We start from the raw sequence: 19,295 nt of genomic DNA, 5'->3' as shown, positions 1-19,295 counted from the left end.
TGTCTAAGTTTTTGAAGGAGAAAGAGATGAGGGAGGGACAAATACGGGTGAAGGAGATGAGTGGGATGTTTGGGTGTTGTCGGAAATGTAAGGAGAAAGAGATGAGACAGATTCGTTGGTGGAGAGATCAAGAAAGAAATGGGCTAGACGAGAGGGGGTGGTGGTCGTCGTTTTCACTTTGGTTGTAACCGTGATCGGAAATTAGATGTTGCTGCCGGTGGTGGAGGTGGTCGCGGCTCCTGGTCGGACGAAGATGGAGGTGGTCCGACGAAGATGGAGGTTGCTCGTGCTCACAGATTTGTGGGGATGAGAGAATTTTTGATGACGTCTAATAATAGTTTATGATTTTAGGGTTTATTTTCTAATTTATATGGATGGTTTAGGGTATTAAAAATATTGAATTTGGCTTAAAATGGTGGGCTTTAAAAAAAACGGAAGTTATATATATATATATTTTTTAAAAATAGGTCTTTTCGTATAAAAGTTATTTAAATAAGTTTTTTTTAGTATTAAAATTTTATAAATTATTTATTTTTATGTATTTCTCATTTTTATATTTGTGCAATATTCTAATTATTTATCTTGTTTTTTTTTGTTTTTTTTTTTATTTAGAGATGTTTAAGTTTTTTTGAATCAACTTGTCGGCTAGAGATAAAGATTTTTCTACAAAAACTTCGGCATTTTCTACCAATCAGGTTATATAATTATATCAATTATTATGCTTTCAAATACAACATATATACTAAATCACTTGAAATTTGATTGCAGAAGTTCAAGTCTCGTGAGGAATTATTGGAGTGGACACAAAACACCGCACGTTCTTTAGGATATGTCATTGTTACTAGAAGATCAAAGGCATATGGGAACGGCTACGTGCATGCAGTTATACTTATATGTGATCGTGGCAGAGAGTATAAACCTAAAGAGTATACAAGTAGAGCATCTGGAAGCAAAAGGACTAATTGTCAATTTCAGTTGGAAGGAAAGTATTCAAAAGAACATGATAAATGGACGCTAAGAGTAATATGTGATGAACATAATCATCCACCGGCACGACATATGGAAGGTCATCCATTTGCAAGACGGTTATCAGTCGATGAGACTCGTTTGGTGGCTAATTTAACAAGAAAGAACATGGCGCCACGTGACATCCTGTCAGCATTGAAGGTTCAAAACGAAAACAATGTGTCGACAATTAAAACAATATACAATGCACAACAAAAGATTCGGATGCACGAGCAAGCAGGAAGAACTCCAATGCAGGTTCTTATGTCCCTTTTACACACCAATGATTATGTTTATGAGTTTACTACAGGCGATTCAAATGAGTTAGAAAAATTTATTCTTCGTTCATCCAACGTCTTGGAAGATATGGCGTGCATTTCCACATGTGTTGATAATAGATGCCACGTATAAAACCAACAAATATAACAAGCCGTTGGTGCAAATTGTTGGTGTTACATCAACTAAAAGACATTCTCTGTAGGCTTTGCCTTTATACATAGGGAAAAGGAGGCCAACTATACTTGGGTGTTAAATTGTCTAAATTCGACGCTTGATACATGTATGCACCCACGTGTAATAATCACAGACAGAGAGTTGGCACTCATCAAGGCATGTGAAACAATTTTTCTGGATGCTGCCCGATTACTTTGTAGATGGCATATTGAACAAAACATTTTTAAGCATTGCAATAAAAGTATCACGTTGGAAGATGATCGACGCTCTTTTAGATCATTATGGAACTTACTAATTGATTCTCCAACATTGATGGATTACACGAAAAACTACATGCGACTTCAATCAATGTTGATAAAATATCCACGTAAGCTTGTTTTTTAGCGATATTTCTAAATCATAACCTTCATATGATTATTTATTTACGTATTTGTTAACTATACTTCTAAATCACAACATTCAGGTGTTTTGAAATACATAGAAGATACTTGGTTGAACAACTACAAAGAAATGTTTGTATCTGTTTGGATTGATCAACATCTTAATTTTGGAAACAACACAACCAATAGAGTCGAGAGTGCACATGCCAATTTAAAGAGATTTTTGGACTCTGCAAGTTCTAATCTCGATAGATTTGTGCAACGAATTAATGAAATTGTGCAATCACAACTCACTTCAATCAATGAAAGCTTTGAGAAAAGCTTAATTTTCCGATATAAGCATCATAATTTGTACTGCTTCGGGTTACTAAGAGGTTCTGTTTCAAACGAAGCTCTTGATATAATAGTAGGAGAGCTCCAAAGGTTAAATGTGTCAAAGTTAGACTCCTCAAATTGTGGTTGCAAAGTCCGTACCAGTTGTGGGTTACCATGTGCTTGCATGCTTTCTGTTTACTTAAGCTCAGGTTAGTATGTTCAATTACAACATATATAAATTTTTAAATATTACAAAAATATTTATTTTGTATTTTAATACAGGTGAAGAAATACCCTTGGATTTAATAGATATCTTTTGGAGAAAGCTTAGTATTTTTGATACGAAGCCTGAAAAAAAAGGCAATATTTGTTGCGACGATGAAGTTGAAAAGTATAAAGAAAATTTCAACAAGCAGACAGAAGCAGGAAAAAAATTTTATTTGAAAAAACTAAAAGAGATATACGATCCGCGCACAATTGATGTTGGAGAACCTACAGTTCAAAATAAGACCCGCGGACGGCCGAGTATGAAGAAACAACATAAAAAGAATGTCAACCCTCCAAATCAAGCTCCTCCTAGATGCAATGACTCTACCACATCAGAGTTCATTGGGTTGGATTTAAATAAAGAACCTGAAAGACATAATTATTCGTACGCCATTGACTTAAATGAAGAACCACGAATGCATGATCCATTCCTAATGAAGAGTATTCCTGATGTATTTCATGATTACATCGACAAGATACAAGATGTACTCGGTGATGGAAACTGTGGGTTTCGAGCGGTAGCTGTTAGTCTAGGGCACAGTGAAGACCAATGGCTATACATTAGGCAACAATTGCTTGAAGAGTTAGAAAGTCAATTTTATGCATACCAACAAGTTTTTACTGATGGGTTCAATGAGGTATACGAGTCTTTGTGTTGGTTCGAGTCACCTGCGTATTTGTGACATTGGATGATTATGCCTTTGACTGGTTACTTGATTGCCAACAAGTTTGGTGTGATTGTTCATTGTCTAAACCATGAAGAGTTTCAATCTCACCGAAACATTACAGTGGTACTTGTAGGCAGACATTATATTTCGGTGTCTTTAAAAGGAAATTACCCAATGCCTCCAACCACAACATATTGGAATGCTCATAAAAGCTCGTCTGCATCTTTCTGGCAAACTATGTATTGGTCGCGTTTCGAATTATACAATCAACATAGGCCTCGTAGTTCTGAAATACCTTGGATACATATCACGGATTAAGTATGAATGTAATTGAACTCTTTTGATATGTATTGCTTTCAAAATTTTGTTTTATTATTAGTATGTCATATTTGTAGTCTTTTGTTATAATATCTTTAAATAAAACAATTTTAATAAATTACATACAAATAACCTAAAAAATATATAAAAAAAATTATATTTAGCCTATTTTATTTTGCAAGTTTAATAACCTAAAAAATATGTAAAAAAATTATATTTTACCTATTTTATTTTGCAAGTTTAAAAAAAATATAACAAATTATATTTAACTATTTTATTTTGCAAGTTTAAAAAAATATATAAAAAAAAATTATATTTAACATATTTTATTTTGCAAGTTTAAAAAAGATTATTAAAATACTTTGACTTAATAATTATACATAAAAGACATAAAATTATTATGTAATGATGATTATTAAAAGGTAATGATTAGTATAATGATTTGTTTATTTAAGAAAAAAAAAAAGTAAGGTAATGATTAGAAGGATCCTTTAAGACTAATAAAGGGTCTAATTAGATGGACCCAAAAAAAAAGTAAGGTAATGATTAGATGGGTCCTTTAAGACTAATAAAGGGTCTAATTAGATGGACCCCCATAACATTCATAGAGCTAAACATTATGCATTGCTTCTAACGCTTTTGACCTTCTGCTAAACAATCACATTCCCATGCATCGAAATCAATTCATTCAATGCATTATATGAACGAAAGTTTGTGTATTCATTCCCTGTAAAAATGATCATGGTCACCTAGTATAGATCCTCAAAAACCATGCCTTTGAATCCTTTATACCATCACGGGTGACTTTTCTAGCTAGTGGTTGCTTATCCCCAATAGAAGCTGCAATCTTTTTCTCGATCACCTATTTCCTAAATCCCTCAACTGAAATCGGTTAATGAATTGAATAAGATTCTCATAATGAATTAACTTGCTCATGCACGTGTATATTACTTGGACTCGATTCTTCATGGCAACTTGGGTTTGAACCAAAACTACTTTCCTTGTCATCATCATAACCCATTTAATAATGAAAACAAACAAAACAACTCAACTACCAGTGCCATAGTAACTTTTCAACTCCTTCTAACCAAGTATGAATCCTGTGTTTCCGATAGTACAAGTCTATGCTAGCTTTCATGCCTACGTATACTCATCTCAAAAATTGTCACGCATACTTGTCTCAGAAAACAACCTCGAAGTTCCCAAGTCACTACACATGATGACCATGAAGCAATTTAACACTCATAAGTTTTTCCAAAACAACCACATATAGTACAACTTTTTCCTAGACACCACTAGTATTTTCATGTGTTTAGTAGGCGCCTTAAAAATAACAATGTGTTTTACTGAGCACATATTATTCTAGGGTTCTTCTCGCGCATATGCTCGATATAGCATATTTTAACGGATTTCCTAGTCATTAAGAACTCTACTTTTAACTCTTCGTATTCTTTCTAGTATAATGCCTAATCCGTAGGGTGTACTAGTTCTAAGTTCACTCTAGTGATATGAATACAAATGTTCTTCAACTATTTGTACCACCTGTTGACATATGCAAGTCACCAAACATATCATCTTATCTCTTCACTTTCATAATCATTTACTTTTAAGGAGTTAATCCTAGAAAGTCAGCCTCTTGGTTGCACACTTGTCATGCCTACTTCGTTTGAGTCAATCCCAAGAAGTCTACTATTGATATACATCTTATTGATCGCCCTTTAGCGACGGTTCGACCATTCCATGAAGGTTAGACATTTTTCCTATGGTTCGATCTTTTTGTGATGATTTGGTCATTTTATAATGGTTTGGTCGTTTTACAATAGGTCAACCTCTTTGATGGTTCAATCATCGATAGTACTTGTTTGCTCCTTCCCAAGACAAAATTTAAAACAGCCACCTCAATCATTTCAGATACAACTATTGTTAAGCCCATGATCCTCAACCCTATTCAGGATCCCAGATATTCAAGATGTTTCAGTATACTGAATCTTCAAGATCTTTTTGGATCACGAACAATTCTCAGGATCATGACCATTGTTAGTATTATTTCCTAACATTTGTAACAAATTTATTTATAGTTTTTTTCTCACATGTACAAAATTAGTCAACATAAGACTCATTATCACCGAATAAATACTTCGATCATGCAAAAGACCCAGGAATACCATGTAAAACAACGTGTTCATTTTATTCAAGAGGATCCTGACTATATTGGACTTATTGTTGCTTGGACTATACTATAAATACACATGTATTTTGCACACAACAGACACCTAGAGTAACTACAACTAATGTACTTGTATATTGATCATTTGATTTGTAACTCATCTTTTCAATTAATAAAAACTAACAATACATGTGAACATTATCACCTCCGAAGGTTTTGTGTCGGAGATCATAGCAAAGGATCAAGGGCTTTCAATGTAAACCAATTATGTAACCTACTTTTGGTTTGTAAACAAAGGGAAGAAGGGTATGTGTTCTTCTGGCTTGTGGAAAGGAACCAAAAACGACGTGAATTTGTAAACATGTGTGTGCGTGTGTGCGTTGATGTGTTTAAAGAAAAAAACTCAAATCGATCTGTTAGCGTGAGACTTCCATGATAGAGAGAGAGAGAGATAGAGAGAGAGAGAGAGAGGCGTTGGCCCCATAATTATTTTTAATAAAACTTTAAACAAATAGAAAAAAATCATGTGTATGGCAATTTACTCTTTTTGTTTTTTGAGGGATCAAAACACAAACGAAATTAGTTTACAAAGACCATCAATACAAAAAAAATATGGTTTAGACCAAAAACCATAAAAATTACATATCAGATGATCATTTTTACAGGCTTATCTTATTTTTTACACATTTTAAATCAATATAAATAATTTAACGTTTTAGCTTAACGTTATATAAAGTTATTTATAAAGTTTAAAAGAAATTAGAATCACATGGTATGGTGAAGAAAGTAATCATTAATCTATTACATTACATAATTTATATTTGGTTGTAGATACATTATAAAATGATTAAAATCTAGTAGTTCTAATGTTATAACGATGAAATTGCTATCCAGTAGTAAGCTTCGACAACAAGGACCGTAACATTTAACATACTACAAGATTTACACTTGATGAAATCACATATTAATTTTGATTGATGTCCCATAGAAATGTTCTCATATATTCTCCATTAAATATTTAATGTTGAAGTTGTTGGGCACTTCATCTCACAAATTATTTGATTTTTTTCATATTTAAAATTACTTCAAGATTACAACCAAATATTATACTGTGTATGTAGTGAACTACATTGCTAATTTTCTTAAAAAATAACACATAAAATTAAATTTTATGAAAATTCCAACATTATAACTATATATTTGTCCAAAAATTATAAACAAATATTTTAATAAACAAATAAGTTATACCATTGCATAAAAAAAAATAGACGATGGTAGGATTTTTTAAAGTGGAAATTAGTGTGACAAAATACCTAAAATCAAATGTCAGCACATCCGCATAATCCGACGGCCTAGATGTCATTGGTCCCTAAGGAACTCACACGGATTGCCAACCTGTATTATTTTTCCGCAGTCAAATTGAAACCAAAATTTCGTTCACACTTTTGAAAATTTGCCGCTATTTCTCTCCCAGATATGTGCATTATATAAACCTTCACATACCCTTAATCCAAAATCGCCAGTTTATTCAACAACAATCCTTAAAAATCCTTTTCTTTTTCCTCTCGAAGCTCTTTTTTACCTTCCAATGGCTCGTACCAAGCAGACTGCAAGGAAATCCACCGGAGGAAAGGCTCCAAGGAAGCAGTTGGCCACCAAGGCGGCAAGAAAGTCAGCTCCGGCCACCGGCGGAGTGAAGAAGCCACACAGATTCAGGCCTGGAACAGTCGCATTGAGAGAAATCAGGAAGTACCAAAAGAGCACTGAGCTTTTGATCAGGAAGCTTCCGTTCCAGAGGCTTGTGAGGGAAATCGCTCAAGATTTCAAGACAGATCTTCGATTCCAAAGCTCCGCCGTGGCTGCTCTCCAGGAGGCTTCCGAAGCTTACCTTGTTGGTCTCTTTGAAGACACAAATCTTTGTGCGATTCATGCTAAAAGAGTCACCATCATGCCTAAGGATATGCAGCTCGCTCGTAGGATTCGTGGTGAGAGGGCTTAGATTTTGATTTCTAATGGTAGAATGTAGATCCCGACTAGTTTGCTGTTGATGTATGTGTTTTGTTTCTATCTGGTTATTACCAATGAAAAATCGAACTTGGTTACGATAAATTATCTACTTAATTTGCTTTGTCGTGTTGCCAGTTTGATAAATTCTTCATTTTAGTTTTTAATCGAAAACATTGCCTCAGGAAAAAAATTCATAACAATAAATTACTGTTATTAAGAATTTATATACTGTTTGCGACTGCGAACATGGTTCATTGTTGCGATGGTAGCTTTGCAATGATGATTTTGTAGCTTTGCCTTGTCATTATGTCTCGTTGTAGAACCTTATGTCCAAATAAAGCAAAACACATTATCTTTTGAGTGTACCAAAACTCAAACAATACGTCTTTCAACATAATTCTTCTAACATCGGAAACATATTAACAAAAATGTAGCAAAAACAATGGTTTTTGAACTACTGGAAACGTTAGTAATACATTCATTTCCCTATTGTCAACTAATTTTAGGCCACATTGGTAGATTTTGAGATCTTATTTAAAATTGTTTGAAGTTTTGCAAAATCGTGATTGTGAGTTTGGGTTGAATTGGATGATCCTATAAAAATATACTTATAATGACATTTGTTCGCAACGTTTTGGATATAATATATATGTTATAACTTGATATTGATAGTTAGTTGAATTATGATTCGTTTCCTAACAACGAATCATAATTTTCATTGCTATAAACCAAGGTTTTGAATCGGACAGGACATCGAATCGGACGTCTTAGTGGTTCGATGATTCAATTGGTTGGACCGGTTTTGAAAATCATAAAAACCAGACTATATATATGGAACAAGAAGAGTATATTGCAAAATAAATTATTAATAAATATGATTTTATTTAACAATGAACAGTATTATAACTATATACATGTATAAAAGCATCAAAGTTATTTAATTAATTTCTTTGAAAATTAACAATGGATTGAAAGTATTGATTATTGAACTAGAAGCAAGGATATATGTTTGTTTTAGGAGCCAAGAAGAAAAGTAGAAAAACTAAAGAAGATATCCAAGTTTAGTTTGCGTTGTGTTCTATCCCACATCGTTGGGTGTAATGAAAAATAGGCCTATATTTCTTTATCTATAGTAAACTCAAATTGATTCAACATAAACCAAAGAAAACTCAAATTAGGTTTTCCAAACCGGATTTTGTTTTTTAAAACCTTCTTTTAAATAATAATTATTTAGGCTTGTTTTTTTTGGGCGAACCAGCCAGGTTTAAACTGGTTTTTTGTGAACCATACGGTAATAACCGGTTCAATAACAGCCTGGTTGTGGGCTTCTTTAAACCGATAACTTGAGTGTTCTCAATTGAACCGATTCAACTGGCGGTAACAGTGCTATAAACCATTAATATTAAGAAAAAAACGCTTTAATTTGATAAAAAAAAAATAAAGTAAATTACATGAATTATGAATAACAAACTCAAATTGATTCAACATAAACAAAAGAAAACGCAAATTGGGTTTTCTAGGCCGACTTTTGTTTTTTAAAAGCCTCTGTATAATAATAACTAGATTATAGCCCGCGTTAAAAGCGGGAAACGCATAAAAAAACATATAATCGTTTATAGATATTGTATAATGATTATAAAAAAAAATATATGACTATTGCTATTATTGAAATATGTAGAAAATACATTGAAAACGATATATATATATATATATATATATATATATATATATATATATATATATATATATATATATATATATAATCATTGAAAGATCTTTTTGTAGATATCATTTTTTGTTTTATTAGTTGAACGATTTTCCTCGTGTTATATAGTTATGATATATATATATATATATATATATATATATATATATATATATATATATATATATATATATATATATATATATATATATATATATAAGCATTTTAATTAGACGTTCATTGCATACTAATGTTACCTAATTTAAACATATATTGACAATTAATATACCGTTTTTTCTATTGTATTAAATATTAACAACTATTTTATTTATTCAAATAAAGTTATGTAATATAATTTATAAAATGTTAAATGTTATATAGATTTAATTTTAGTATATCATCAATGAAGATTCTTTTCTAAATCATGATTGGTTTATTTTAAATTGATTATAAATATAAATTGCTAGCTTTTATGTTTGTTCTTATTTATTTAGTGTTCGCAAAAATTTTGCATTAGTTTTGGCGCAACTTTAAATAATTTTACTATATCATCAATTTAATTTGATATATCTGTCAATTATATGAAATATCAAATAATGACATTCCATTACTATTGTGATAATTTAGTTTATATATTGTATTTTCACTAATCTTAACGGTCTTATTTTTTGTAATAACCGTAACGGTTTTATTAAATGTACTTTTTACAAATCTCCTAATATCTTATAATTTTAATCTTACTTTATAATTTTTTATAACTATGTTATTTTCAAGATTGACTGCTTTAATAGTGTTTTTTTTTTTTTTTTTTTTTTTGAGTGTATTCAATTTTATATTTCATTGTACAACATTATCGTTTGTATGTATTCTGAAATTTCACTTTAAAAATGTTTAATGTTTACACCTTGATATAATTTTTTTAATAAACTCATGTAATAATTATGGAATATATATCTCATTTAATTAACATTCACTTCCTTTATTATATCAAATTTCTCATTAAACGGATATACTTTTGGAAAATAATAATTATAATAGGGCAGCATTATCTAAAACGTAAATGTTTGATATACTTTTGGAGAAAAAAATCAGGGATCATTAAAAAAAATTATATAAATAAAATACAAATTTAAATTTGTTGAAATTATGGATGAAATTACTGATGAAAATTTATTTTGGAAGGAGTTGTATTTTGTAAGGTATAATAATATTACAAAATTTTAAATATCTATATTTGTTGTGTAAATCAATAAATTTTATTGTTACTATACGAAAATAAAAAAGTAGGTTGATATAATATATAAAAACATAATAATTTCAATGATATTTTAAAATGATACCAAAATTAGCCGGACTCTTATGACATAAAAATTAAAAAAAAAATCATAATCATCTCTAATATATAAAAGTAACATTTTCGTAATTAATGTGAGTTCCTAGGATAGTTAATTTTTGTTTTGTTAAAGGTACCTAATACCTTTTCATGTTTATTTGAAAAGTTTCAGAAAAGTAGTTAACTGATTTCATGTAATTTGTGACAAACAAAATCGAAATATATGAATACATACATTTGATATAGGAACAAAAAATGATCGAAAAAAATATAAAAAGCGAAAAAAGGTACTGACCTTCTAGCGCACAAGAGCGAATGTTGATAGCAGAGAATGATGATGGAAGTTATAAGCAATATTAACGGTGTTGTATGAGAAGGTTTGAAGAAAAGAATCGATTGAAAATAAATGTGAGTCGTGGATTCAATGATGAATCGTATATGTATGTGATAATTTGAATATGATTTTTCGGTATTAATGATTTCCTAATAAAAAAAGATTTTATATTACTGGTTTACTAATATAAACGGATTTATATTAATGGTTAATATTAAGGCCTTGATTGAAATGATTTGTTAGTAATATATTTTTAAAATTGATCATATTAAAATCTTCATAACTGAAAATTCAAGATGTAAAATATGGAAAGCTTTTATTGGAATTAAATACATTTCATTTCAATGAATGTAAGTTATTGATTGATGATTGGAAAACATTTATTGGAATTAAATACATTCCATATGGGGAAGATGATGTCAGCAATTTGATCTAAGGGTGGAAAAAATAAGATTGAAATACAATCAATGGTCCAGATTATTTAAGATGATGTCATAAAGTTTCTTTTTTAGTAATATTTAAGATTTAGGTAATAATTATTTAGGATGGTTTTTTTTGTGCGAACCAGCCAAATTTAAACTGATTTTTTGTGAACCATAAGGTTATTACCTGTTCAATAATAGTTTGTCTGTGGGCTTCTTAAAACTAATAACTTAACTGTTCCTAATTGAACCGATTCAACTGGCGGTAACAGTGCTATAGACCATTAATATTAAGAAAAAAACGCTTTAATTTGATAAAAAAAAATAAAGTAAATTACATGAATTATCTTGTGTCAAAATGCACGTTCAGTTTTTATTTTCAAAAATTAATTCGAATCTTCTGTTTCGTTAAAAGTAGGCATAAAATTACTATATTGACATTTTATATTTCTTTTTACTATTTATAAATTAAAAAAATGAAATATTATGATTTATAGTTTAGTGGGACCAATGACCCACCACCTCTCACACACTTATCCCTTCCCCTCCACCCCCTTCTTCACCATATATTTTTTCCGCCACCATCACTCATCTTTTCCGATAAAACTGTCACCTCTAACGGTTAAATCTCAGCGGATTACTCCCACCCCCTTTTGGAAGTCGTCATACAGTCATAAATATACATTACCCCAAATATATTATCCAATAAAAACCAAAAATTGCATTTCATTTGAAAATCGAAGCTTGATTAGTGTCATTAATGAAATCTAGTTTCTTCCCGTCTTTGATTGTGAACATGATATGGTTGATACCCAATGGCCCAAATTCATTTTTATTAATGATTTCCATTTACAACATCCATTCATTTGGAGTCCTAAAATCAACTTTAACAAAAAATAAATAAATGGGTAATACCCTTAATCTAAAACTTGATTTGCAGAAAGATAGAATGAGAAATGATTAAAAAAATTGATTTTAAGGCTGCAAATATCGATCATTATAGAAGCAAAATTTTATTCAGAAAATCAACCCACCACTACATTGACAACAAATTATTTGTTGTGTTTTAAGTTCAATTTTTGCTACAATAACTATGTTCATTGGGTTGTCGGAAGCCACCCAAAACACAAGCAGCTCCACCGGATTTGATGATTTATCAAATCTACATCTATTTCGTTCACAACCGGCACAGTCTCTCTCTCTCTCTCTCTCTCTCTATATATATATATATATATATATATATATATATATATATATATATATATATATATATATATATATATAAAAGTGAATATACCCTAAGGGTATATAAGCTTAGGTACCCAAAGTAATCATACTATTTGTTTGTATCATATGTATACATTGTAATTATCAAATGTTCTTATAATTCAACTTCTAACTTTATTTACTTCTAAAATTTTTATAAATTTCACATTTATTCTCCTCTTATATAATTTTCATTTTCAATTCTAATATATATAACCTAATAGGTGTTCGGCAAAAAGAAGTGATATAAGAGGAAACAATAGTGAAATTTCGAAAATCTTTAAAGTAAATCAAGTTAAGGTTGAAGTTTAATAACATTATAATGAATATATCAAATAAAACAACTAATTATAGTGAGTTTGACTACCTAAGTTTATATACCCTTAAGGGTATATTCACTTTTCCCATATATATATATATATATATATATATATATATATATATATATATATATATATATATATATATATATATATATATATATATATGTCTGATGATTGTGGTGGTGGACAGATAGAGAGAAACGACAATATTCTCTCTCGATAGTTCTAATGACACTGGTGGTGGCTCCGGTAACCTATCTTGAAGATGAACTGATGAGGAATATTATGGTGGTTATGGTATTGATTGTTAGAGATCTGGTTCAAAATACAGATGAAAAAAGAGGGGTAAAATGGGTTGGGAATGGGACTGTAGATGGTAAAAGATAGGGTTATTTTTTCGTTTTTTAAGTGTGATTAATAACTAAACAATTCAAAAATAAATGGATAAGGGTAAAACCGACTTTTAAGTACCATAAACAATTTTAGGGACGAAACGTGTAATTTACTCAAAAAAATTCCATTGTGACACCTGCATTAGGGACGATTCGTGTAATTTACTCAAAAAATTCCATTGTGATCATCTAAAACTAAAGTTTAACTTCCTGTTTCTCGTCATTGCTTATTTCCGGACCGTACGCCGGAAGTCGATTATGTAAAAGTTTTGGGTCTTAAGGAGGTAATGTTTAGACCTTTTGGAAGGGGCAATGATGGTTATGACCTCTAAACATGTTTCCATGTGTCATCCAGACGGTTTGTGGATTCTGAATGCCCTAGTAGAGTGTGCAAGCTTGAGAAATTCATTTATGGGTTGAAGCAAGCGTCTTGTAGATGAAATCTTTTCTTCGATGATAAAGTCAAAGAGTTTGGTTTCTATAGGAGTGAGGATGATTCATGTGTATATGTCAAAACTAGTGGGAATATAGTTATCTTTCTATTTTTATATGTTGATAACATACTACTCATAGGAAACGACGTTTCAACCTTGCAGGAGGTTAAGTCCTTGCTTAGGAAGTGTTTCGCTATGAAGGATCTAGGAGAGGTTGCCTATATTATAGAAATAAGGATCTTGAGAAATAGGAGTAAGAGACGAATTGGACTTAGTCAAAGTACTTACTTGGACAAGGTACTAAAACATTTTAGCATGGAGAATTCCAATAAATGGGAGTTACTCATCTAGAGCAATACCAAAATGAGTAAGACTCAGAGTCCGAGTACTAATACATCGTTAGCAAAAATGAGTCGAGTTCTTTGTCGTCAACCGAGGTTGTAAGAGAATGAGTCATTTAAGTGAGGGTAATCACTTGGGACCGTCGGGGTATAGCTCCAAGTGTGAGCCATTTTATGGTTCGTACCCATGTCGGAATTTGAATCAATATGTTTGGAGGGAATGCCTAAGTTCCTTGCGGTCTGAAAGAATCCAAGATAAGTGTGATTGTGAGTGTGGAGCAAGTTTCAGTTAGGCCAGCGGTGCCTTTTCCAATTGACCAGGTCCATGGGGATTACGAATCAGGATCTTTCGTAGTCTAAGTTGGAAAGCCTGAGAACTCTTGGTCTAATGCATGTTTGTGATGTTCTTGTATGATTTTTCGCTCTCGAGTGAATCATCTGTTCGACCGTCTATCTGACCCCCGGCTACATGCAACATCGTGGCTGTCGTGGAAAGACCGTGTGATGATCCCATGGCAAGTGAGGGAGTATTGTAAGACTGTGGGGGTATCGTAGCATTCACTAGTCAGTGTGAGAGTGTCATAAATTTGCGGGGTGCCGTAACATTCACCAGCCAGTGTAAAAGTACTGTAAGACTGCATGGTTAGGATGGTTTGGACCATCGTAGAAATGGGTGTTGAGTTGTGAAAGAGCCACCACGATTTTCATTATTTGATAGATCATGAGCCGAAGGTGGCGAGTGACTTCAGATCGGCTTGTAGTATCCGTTTAGAGCGAGACGAACTTAGTGATGCCGCATGCAATGTGATTGGTTGGGATAACTCTGCTTGAATGATCAACAGCTTGAGTCGTTTTGACGGATGCGCTAGAGCGGCCTTTATCGGTTCAAGAATATATATATATATATATATATATATATATATATATATATATATATATATATATATATTCAATAAATCATTCTGCAACATAAAGTGATTCCATAACTAAGTGCGAACAAGTTGATTATTTTATGTAAATACAATAAGTCCAACGAGTCACGTATTCCAATGAAATATAATCTAAATCCATAAATGTTGTTTTCAAAAGAATTGATTTTTTAACATCCAGAAAGGGCTAGCGGTGCAACTTGTTGCCCGTTTGCCTTCAATCGATATGTTTTGAGCTATAATTTTATGATTATTTAATTACGAAAAAAATTATTATCTAAAATAAAAAAAATTGTTAAAAGCCTCCATCTATTTTTGTTTTGTAGTCTTTTCTTTAATCAATAGCCCATTATTAATTAGTATCTTTTTTATTTTAGAAAAAAAAAACATGGTTTACGTAAAAAATATATATAATTACATAATTAAGGATCGAGTCCTATTTGATATTTTTAGTTTTTTACCGACATTTTGGGAATATTTTAATAATTTGACATCCTATTCCGGAGATCTCATTGGTTGTTAGACATATCACACGGATTGCCATCTTGTATAGTTTATCAGCGGTCCAAATTCACACTGCTTTCGCAAATTATGAACTTTCCCCCGCTAATTTCCCCAAATCTATGCGTTATATAAACCCCAAAAACTCTGGATCCCAAACACGCAATCAATCGAGCAATAATTCTTCAAGACATCGTCAATTCTTCACTCTTCTCTTATCAAATTTAAATGGCTCGTACCAAGCAGACGGCAAGGAAATCCACCGGAGGAAAGGCTCCAAGGAAGCAGTTGGCAACCAAAGCAGCAAGGAAGTCGGCACCGGCCACCGGCGGAGTGAAGAAACCACACAGATTCAGGCCTGGAACAGTCGCGTTGAGAGAGATCAGAAAGTACCAGAAGAGCACTGAGCTTTTGATCAGGAAACTTCCGTTCCAGAGGCTCGTCAGGGAGATCGCCCAAGATTTCAAGACCGATCTGCGATTCCAGAGCTCCGCCGTGGCTGCTCTCCAGGAGGCTTCCGAAGCTTACCTTGTTGGGCTCTTCGAAGACACAAATCTTTGTGCTATTCATGCTAAAAGAGTCACCATCATGCCAAAGGATATGCAGCTCGCTCGTAGGATTCGAGGTGAAAGGGCTTAGACTTTTATTTCTAATGTTAGAATGTAGATCCCGACTAGTTTGCTGTTGATGTTTGTGTTTTGTTTCAATATGGTTATACCCAATGAAAATCGAACCTGGTTTTGATAAATTACCTACTTAATTTGCGTTGTCGTGTTGCCAATTTGTTTTTTTTTTTTTTTTTTGGTTAATCGTAAACATGATTTTTTTCATTTTTTTGACTTGAATTTTTTTTCTTTTTTGTTTTATCTGCCACACGCCTATTCATAAGTTTAACTTCTTGTTCGGTAACATCATCACAACGACCACCCACATGATTAAGATATGCACCAACAGACTTGTAATTCTCAGGTTCCACATAGTGAATAGGTGAATAACTAACATTAACATTTTCAGCAACACTGTGAAACTGAGGTACATTAGGAGTATTGTAAGTACCTGTCGGATCGTTGCTCCCTTTATAACTGCATAAATTACCAACAACCTGGTTTCCAATTTCACCACCCGCATTAACCTCCTCAACTTCATCAACCACCACAAACACTTTCACAACCCTTCCTCCACTACATTTGATTACGTTTATCAACATTCTAACATCCATGTCTTCAACTATAGCTATATAATAATTTAATTCAGGATGGTGGAAACGAAGACTAATTCTATATTTGTCTAACAAACCAATTTTGCTTCTTACCAAAGATACAAAATCACTATAACTAATATACTCAGAAAATATCAAAGCAAGTTCAGAAATACCTCCCTGTGGACATATGTATTCCATATTAGTTCCATTAACTTGCCATCTCCCACTGGTTACAAGACAAACCATATATTCAATCATGTTTTGAGCAAATTGTAGAGAGAGTTCCTAAACAAATAACAACCAAAATGATATTTTTTCTACAAAACTATTTATATAGCAACCTGATTTCGTAGTCAAAACAAACCATTTCATAGTCAACCAAAAAAAAAATACAAAAATAACAACGATTACGCAGATACAGTCAGAGGATTTCGCAGATGGACCTATTCCATCTGCGAAATTACCCCTATATATACAGCAAAAAATTAAAAAAAAAACCCCACCTGTGAAAGTATAAGCACCTAAAGCACAGTTGTGATTTAGGCACTTGTACTTTCGCAGATGAGAAGCCCATTTCGCCATGGTTGTAGAACTCGCTACTCGGCACATGTTCGGCCGACTACCGAGTAGCGAGTACTCGGGAGTACTCGCGAGTACTCGGGGAGTACTCGGATTCGGTAATTCATGTAATATTTTTAAGGAAATTATATATGTCAAAATTATAAGTTAAAAACAATATTTTATTGAAATATACAACAAAATTAGATACATGTGAGTTCACAAAAACTGAGAAACACAAAATGGTCTTACTTCATGAATAATTACTGAAAATTTTAGATATATATGTAGTAATAGTCACAAGTGTGTGTGTGTTAAATAACAAATCATTAAGTATATTACACATATTAATCACCGAGTTGGACGAGTTTTACAACATTGCTCGCTTGAATAAGCGGTCGATCGAGGAGTACTCGGATTTTGTAACTCGACTCGGTAAGGGGCCGAGTAGCGAGTACTCGGGCGAGTAATCGGCAAACTCGGTGAGTTTTACAACACTACATTTCGCAGATGGGACCTTCTCATCTACGAAACGGGTGGCCATTTTTGTAATTTCGATTTTTTTTGGCTATTTTTGCAATGTCATTACTGTAAATAACTATTTTTGTAAATTTCTCCATAATTAATCATCGAGTCTTATTTGTTATTTTTACCGACATTTTGGGAAATATTTCAATAATTTGACATCCCAATTCCGGAGATCTCATTGGTTGTTAGACATGTCACACGGATTGCCAGCTTGTATAGTTTATCAGCGGTCCAAATTCACACCGCTTTCGCAAATCGCAGTTATGAACTTTCCCCCGCTAATTTCCCCAAATCTATGCATTATATAAACCCCAAAACTCTACATCCCAACAACGCAATCAATCGAACAACAATTCTTCAAGTACATCGCTAATTCTTCATTCTTCTCTTATCTCATTCAAATGGCTCGTACCAAACAGACGGCAAGGAAATCCACCGGAGGGAAGGCTCCAAGGAAGCAGTTGGCCACCAAGGCGGCAAGGAAGTCGGCTCCGGCCACCGGCGGAGTGAAGAAGCCTCACAGGTTCAGGCCTGGAACAGTCGCATTGAGAGAGATCAGGAAGTACCAGAAGAGCACCGAGCTTTTGATCAGGAAACTTCCGTTCCAGAGGCTTGTGAGAGAGATCGCTCAAGATTTCAAGACGGATCTGCGATTCCAGAGCTCCGCCGTGGCTGCTCTCCAGGAAGCTTCTGAAGCTTACCTTGTTGGGCTCTTTGAAGACACAAATCTGTGTGCGATTCATGCTAAAAGGGTCACCATTATGCCGAAGGATATGCAGCTTGCTCGTAGGATTCGTGGTGAGAGGGCTTAGATTTTTTATTCTTGGTATTGGCATGATGATCTAGATTAGTTTGATGTTGATGTCTGTGAGTTTGTTAAAATCTTAAAATATATTGAATGAACACTCGAATTTCGTGATTAAATACGACTTAATTTAATTTCATTGTCATTCGTAAACATATACATCAACCCTAATCAAATAATCCATCATCGATGCTTATTTCAACAACCGTGTTAGTTATATGAAACTTTTAAGCGAATAATCCATTTAGTATAATTTGACAACTGCTTAATATTTCTTCCAACATAAATTTTATTTTTTATTGGTACATTTTAATTTTTGCAAAAATATATTATTAACCCTCTTTTTTAATGAAAATAAATGTGCTGGATTGGTACAGTAATATTTAAACTTTTGTCCTCGCTAACCGTTTTGTACATAAAGAAGACGGATTCATTCGCTTTTTGAATATCATCAATTTTGGGTTTTGTTTGTTGTATGAATTAGGGAAGAATTTGTACAAAAAACTTCAATGAAATATATATATATATTTAAATTTGACCTTTTGGTAATATGCAATTACTGGTAAAAAAATAAGTAAATGGAAAAAAATATGAAATAACTTAAAGGTGTAACTATGTTTCAAAATTGTTCAAAAACATCATT

At 32.4% G+C, this 19,295-nt stretch overlaps 4 protein-coding genes across 4 annotated transcripts; all 4 read left to right on the top strand.

Annotated features, from left to right (window-relative positions):
* The first annotated feature begins 1,566 nt into the window (after window positions 1–1,566).
* Window positions 1,567–3,103, top strand: LOC145002586 (uncharacterized). The gene is made up of 3 exons (XM_078961830.1): window positions 1,567–1,825; window positions 1,922–2,362; window positions 2,436–3,103. The coding sequence occupies exons 1-3, from the start codon at window positions 1,567–1,569 to the stop codon at window positions 3,101–3,103; spliced, it is 1,368 nt and encodes a 455-aa protein (XP_078817956.1).
* A 3,973-nt stretch (window positions 3,104–7,076) lies between these two features.
* Window positions 7,077–7,682, top strand: LOC145003185 (histone H3.2). The gene has a single exon (XM_078962315.1). The coding sequence runs from the start codon at window positions 7,162–7,164 to the stop codon at window positions 7,570–7,572; it is 411 nt and encodes a 136-aa protein (XP_078818441.1). The 5' UTR covers window positions 7,077–7,161; the 3' UTR covers window positions 7,573–7,682.
* Window positions 7,683–15,704: 8,022 nt separating this feature from the next.
* On the top strand, window positions 15,705–16,308 carry LOC145003238 (histone H3.2). The gene has a single exon (XM_078962368.1). The coding sequence runs from the start codon at window positions 15,789–15,791 to the stop codon at window positions 16,197–16,199; it is 411 nt and encodes a 136-aa protein (XP_078818494.1). The 5' UTR covers window positions 15,705–15,788; the 3' UTR covers window positions 16,200–16,308.
* Window positions 16,309–18,161: 1,853 nt separating this feature from the next.
* On the top strand, window positions 18,162–18,771 carry LOC145003422 (histone H3.2). Its single transcript, XM_078962544.1, has one exon. It carries the CDS (start codon window positions 18,249–18,251, stop codon window positions 18,657–18,659), a length of 411 nt encoding a protein of 136 aa, XP_078818670.1. The 5' UTR covers window positions 18,162–18,248; the 3' UTR covers window positions 18,660–18,771.
* The last annotated feature ends 524 nt before the right edge of the window (window positions 18,772–19,295 follow it).

Source organism: Lactuca saligna, chromosome 6 (assembly GCF_052625555.1).
Source record: "Lactuca saligna cultivar CGN05327 chromosome 6, ASM5262555v1, whole genome shotgun sequence".
In the NCBI taxonomy this organism is placed as follows: Eukaryota; Viridiplantae; Streptophyta; class Magnoliopsida; order Asterales; family Asteraceae; genus Lactuca; species Lactuca saligna.
The sequence above is the reverse complement of the archived record's forward strand: the minus strand, read 5'-3'. Positions and strand labels throughout refer to the sequence as shown.

Coding starts and splice junctions, on each gene's coding strand:
- LOC145003422 (XM_078962544.1), top strand. CDS start 18,249: ATGGCTCGTACCAAACAGACGGCAAGGAAATCCACCGGAGGGAAGGCT.
- LOC145003185 (XM_078962315.1), top strand. CDS start 7,162: ATGGCTCGTACCAAGCAGACTGCAAGGAAATCCACCGGAGGAAAGGCT.
- LOC145003238 (XM_078962368.1), top strand. CDS start 15,789: ATGGCTCGTACCAAGCAGACGGCAAGGAAATCCACCGGAGGAAAGGCT.
- LOC145002586 (XM_078961830.1), top strand. CDS start 1,567: ATGCACCCACGTGTAATAATCACAGACAGAGAGTTGGCACTCATCAAG. Junction 1,826..1,921: donor AATGTTGATAAAATATCCAC/GTAAGCTTGTTT, acceptor CACAACATTCAG/GTGTTTTGAAATACATAGAA. Junction 2,363..2,435: donor TTCTGTTTACTTAAGCTCAG/GTTAGTATGTTC, acceptor ATTTTAATACAG/GTGAAGAAATACCCTTGGAT.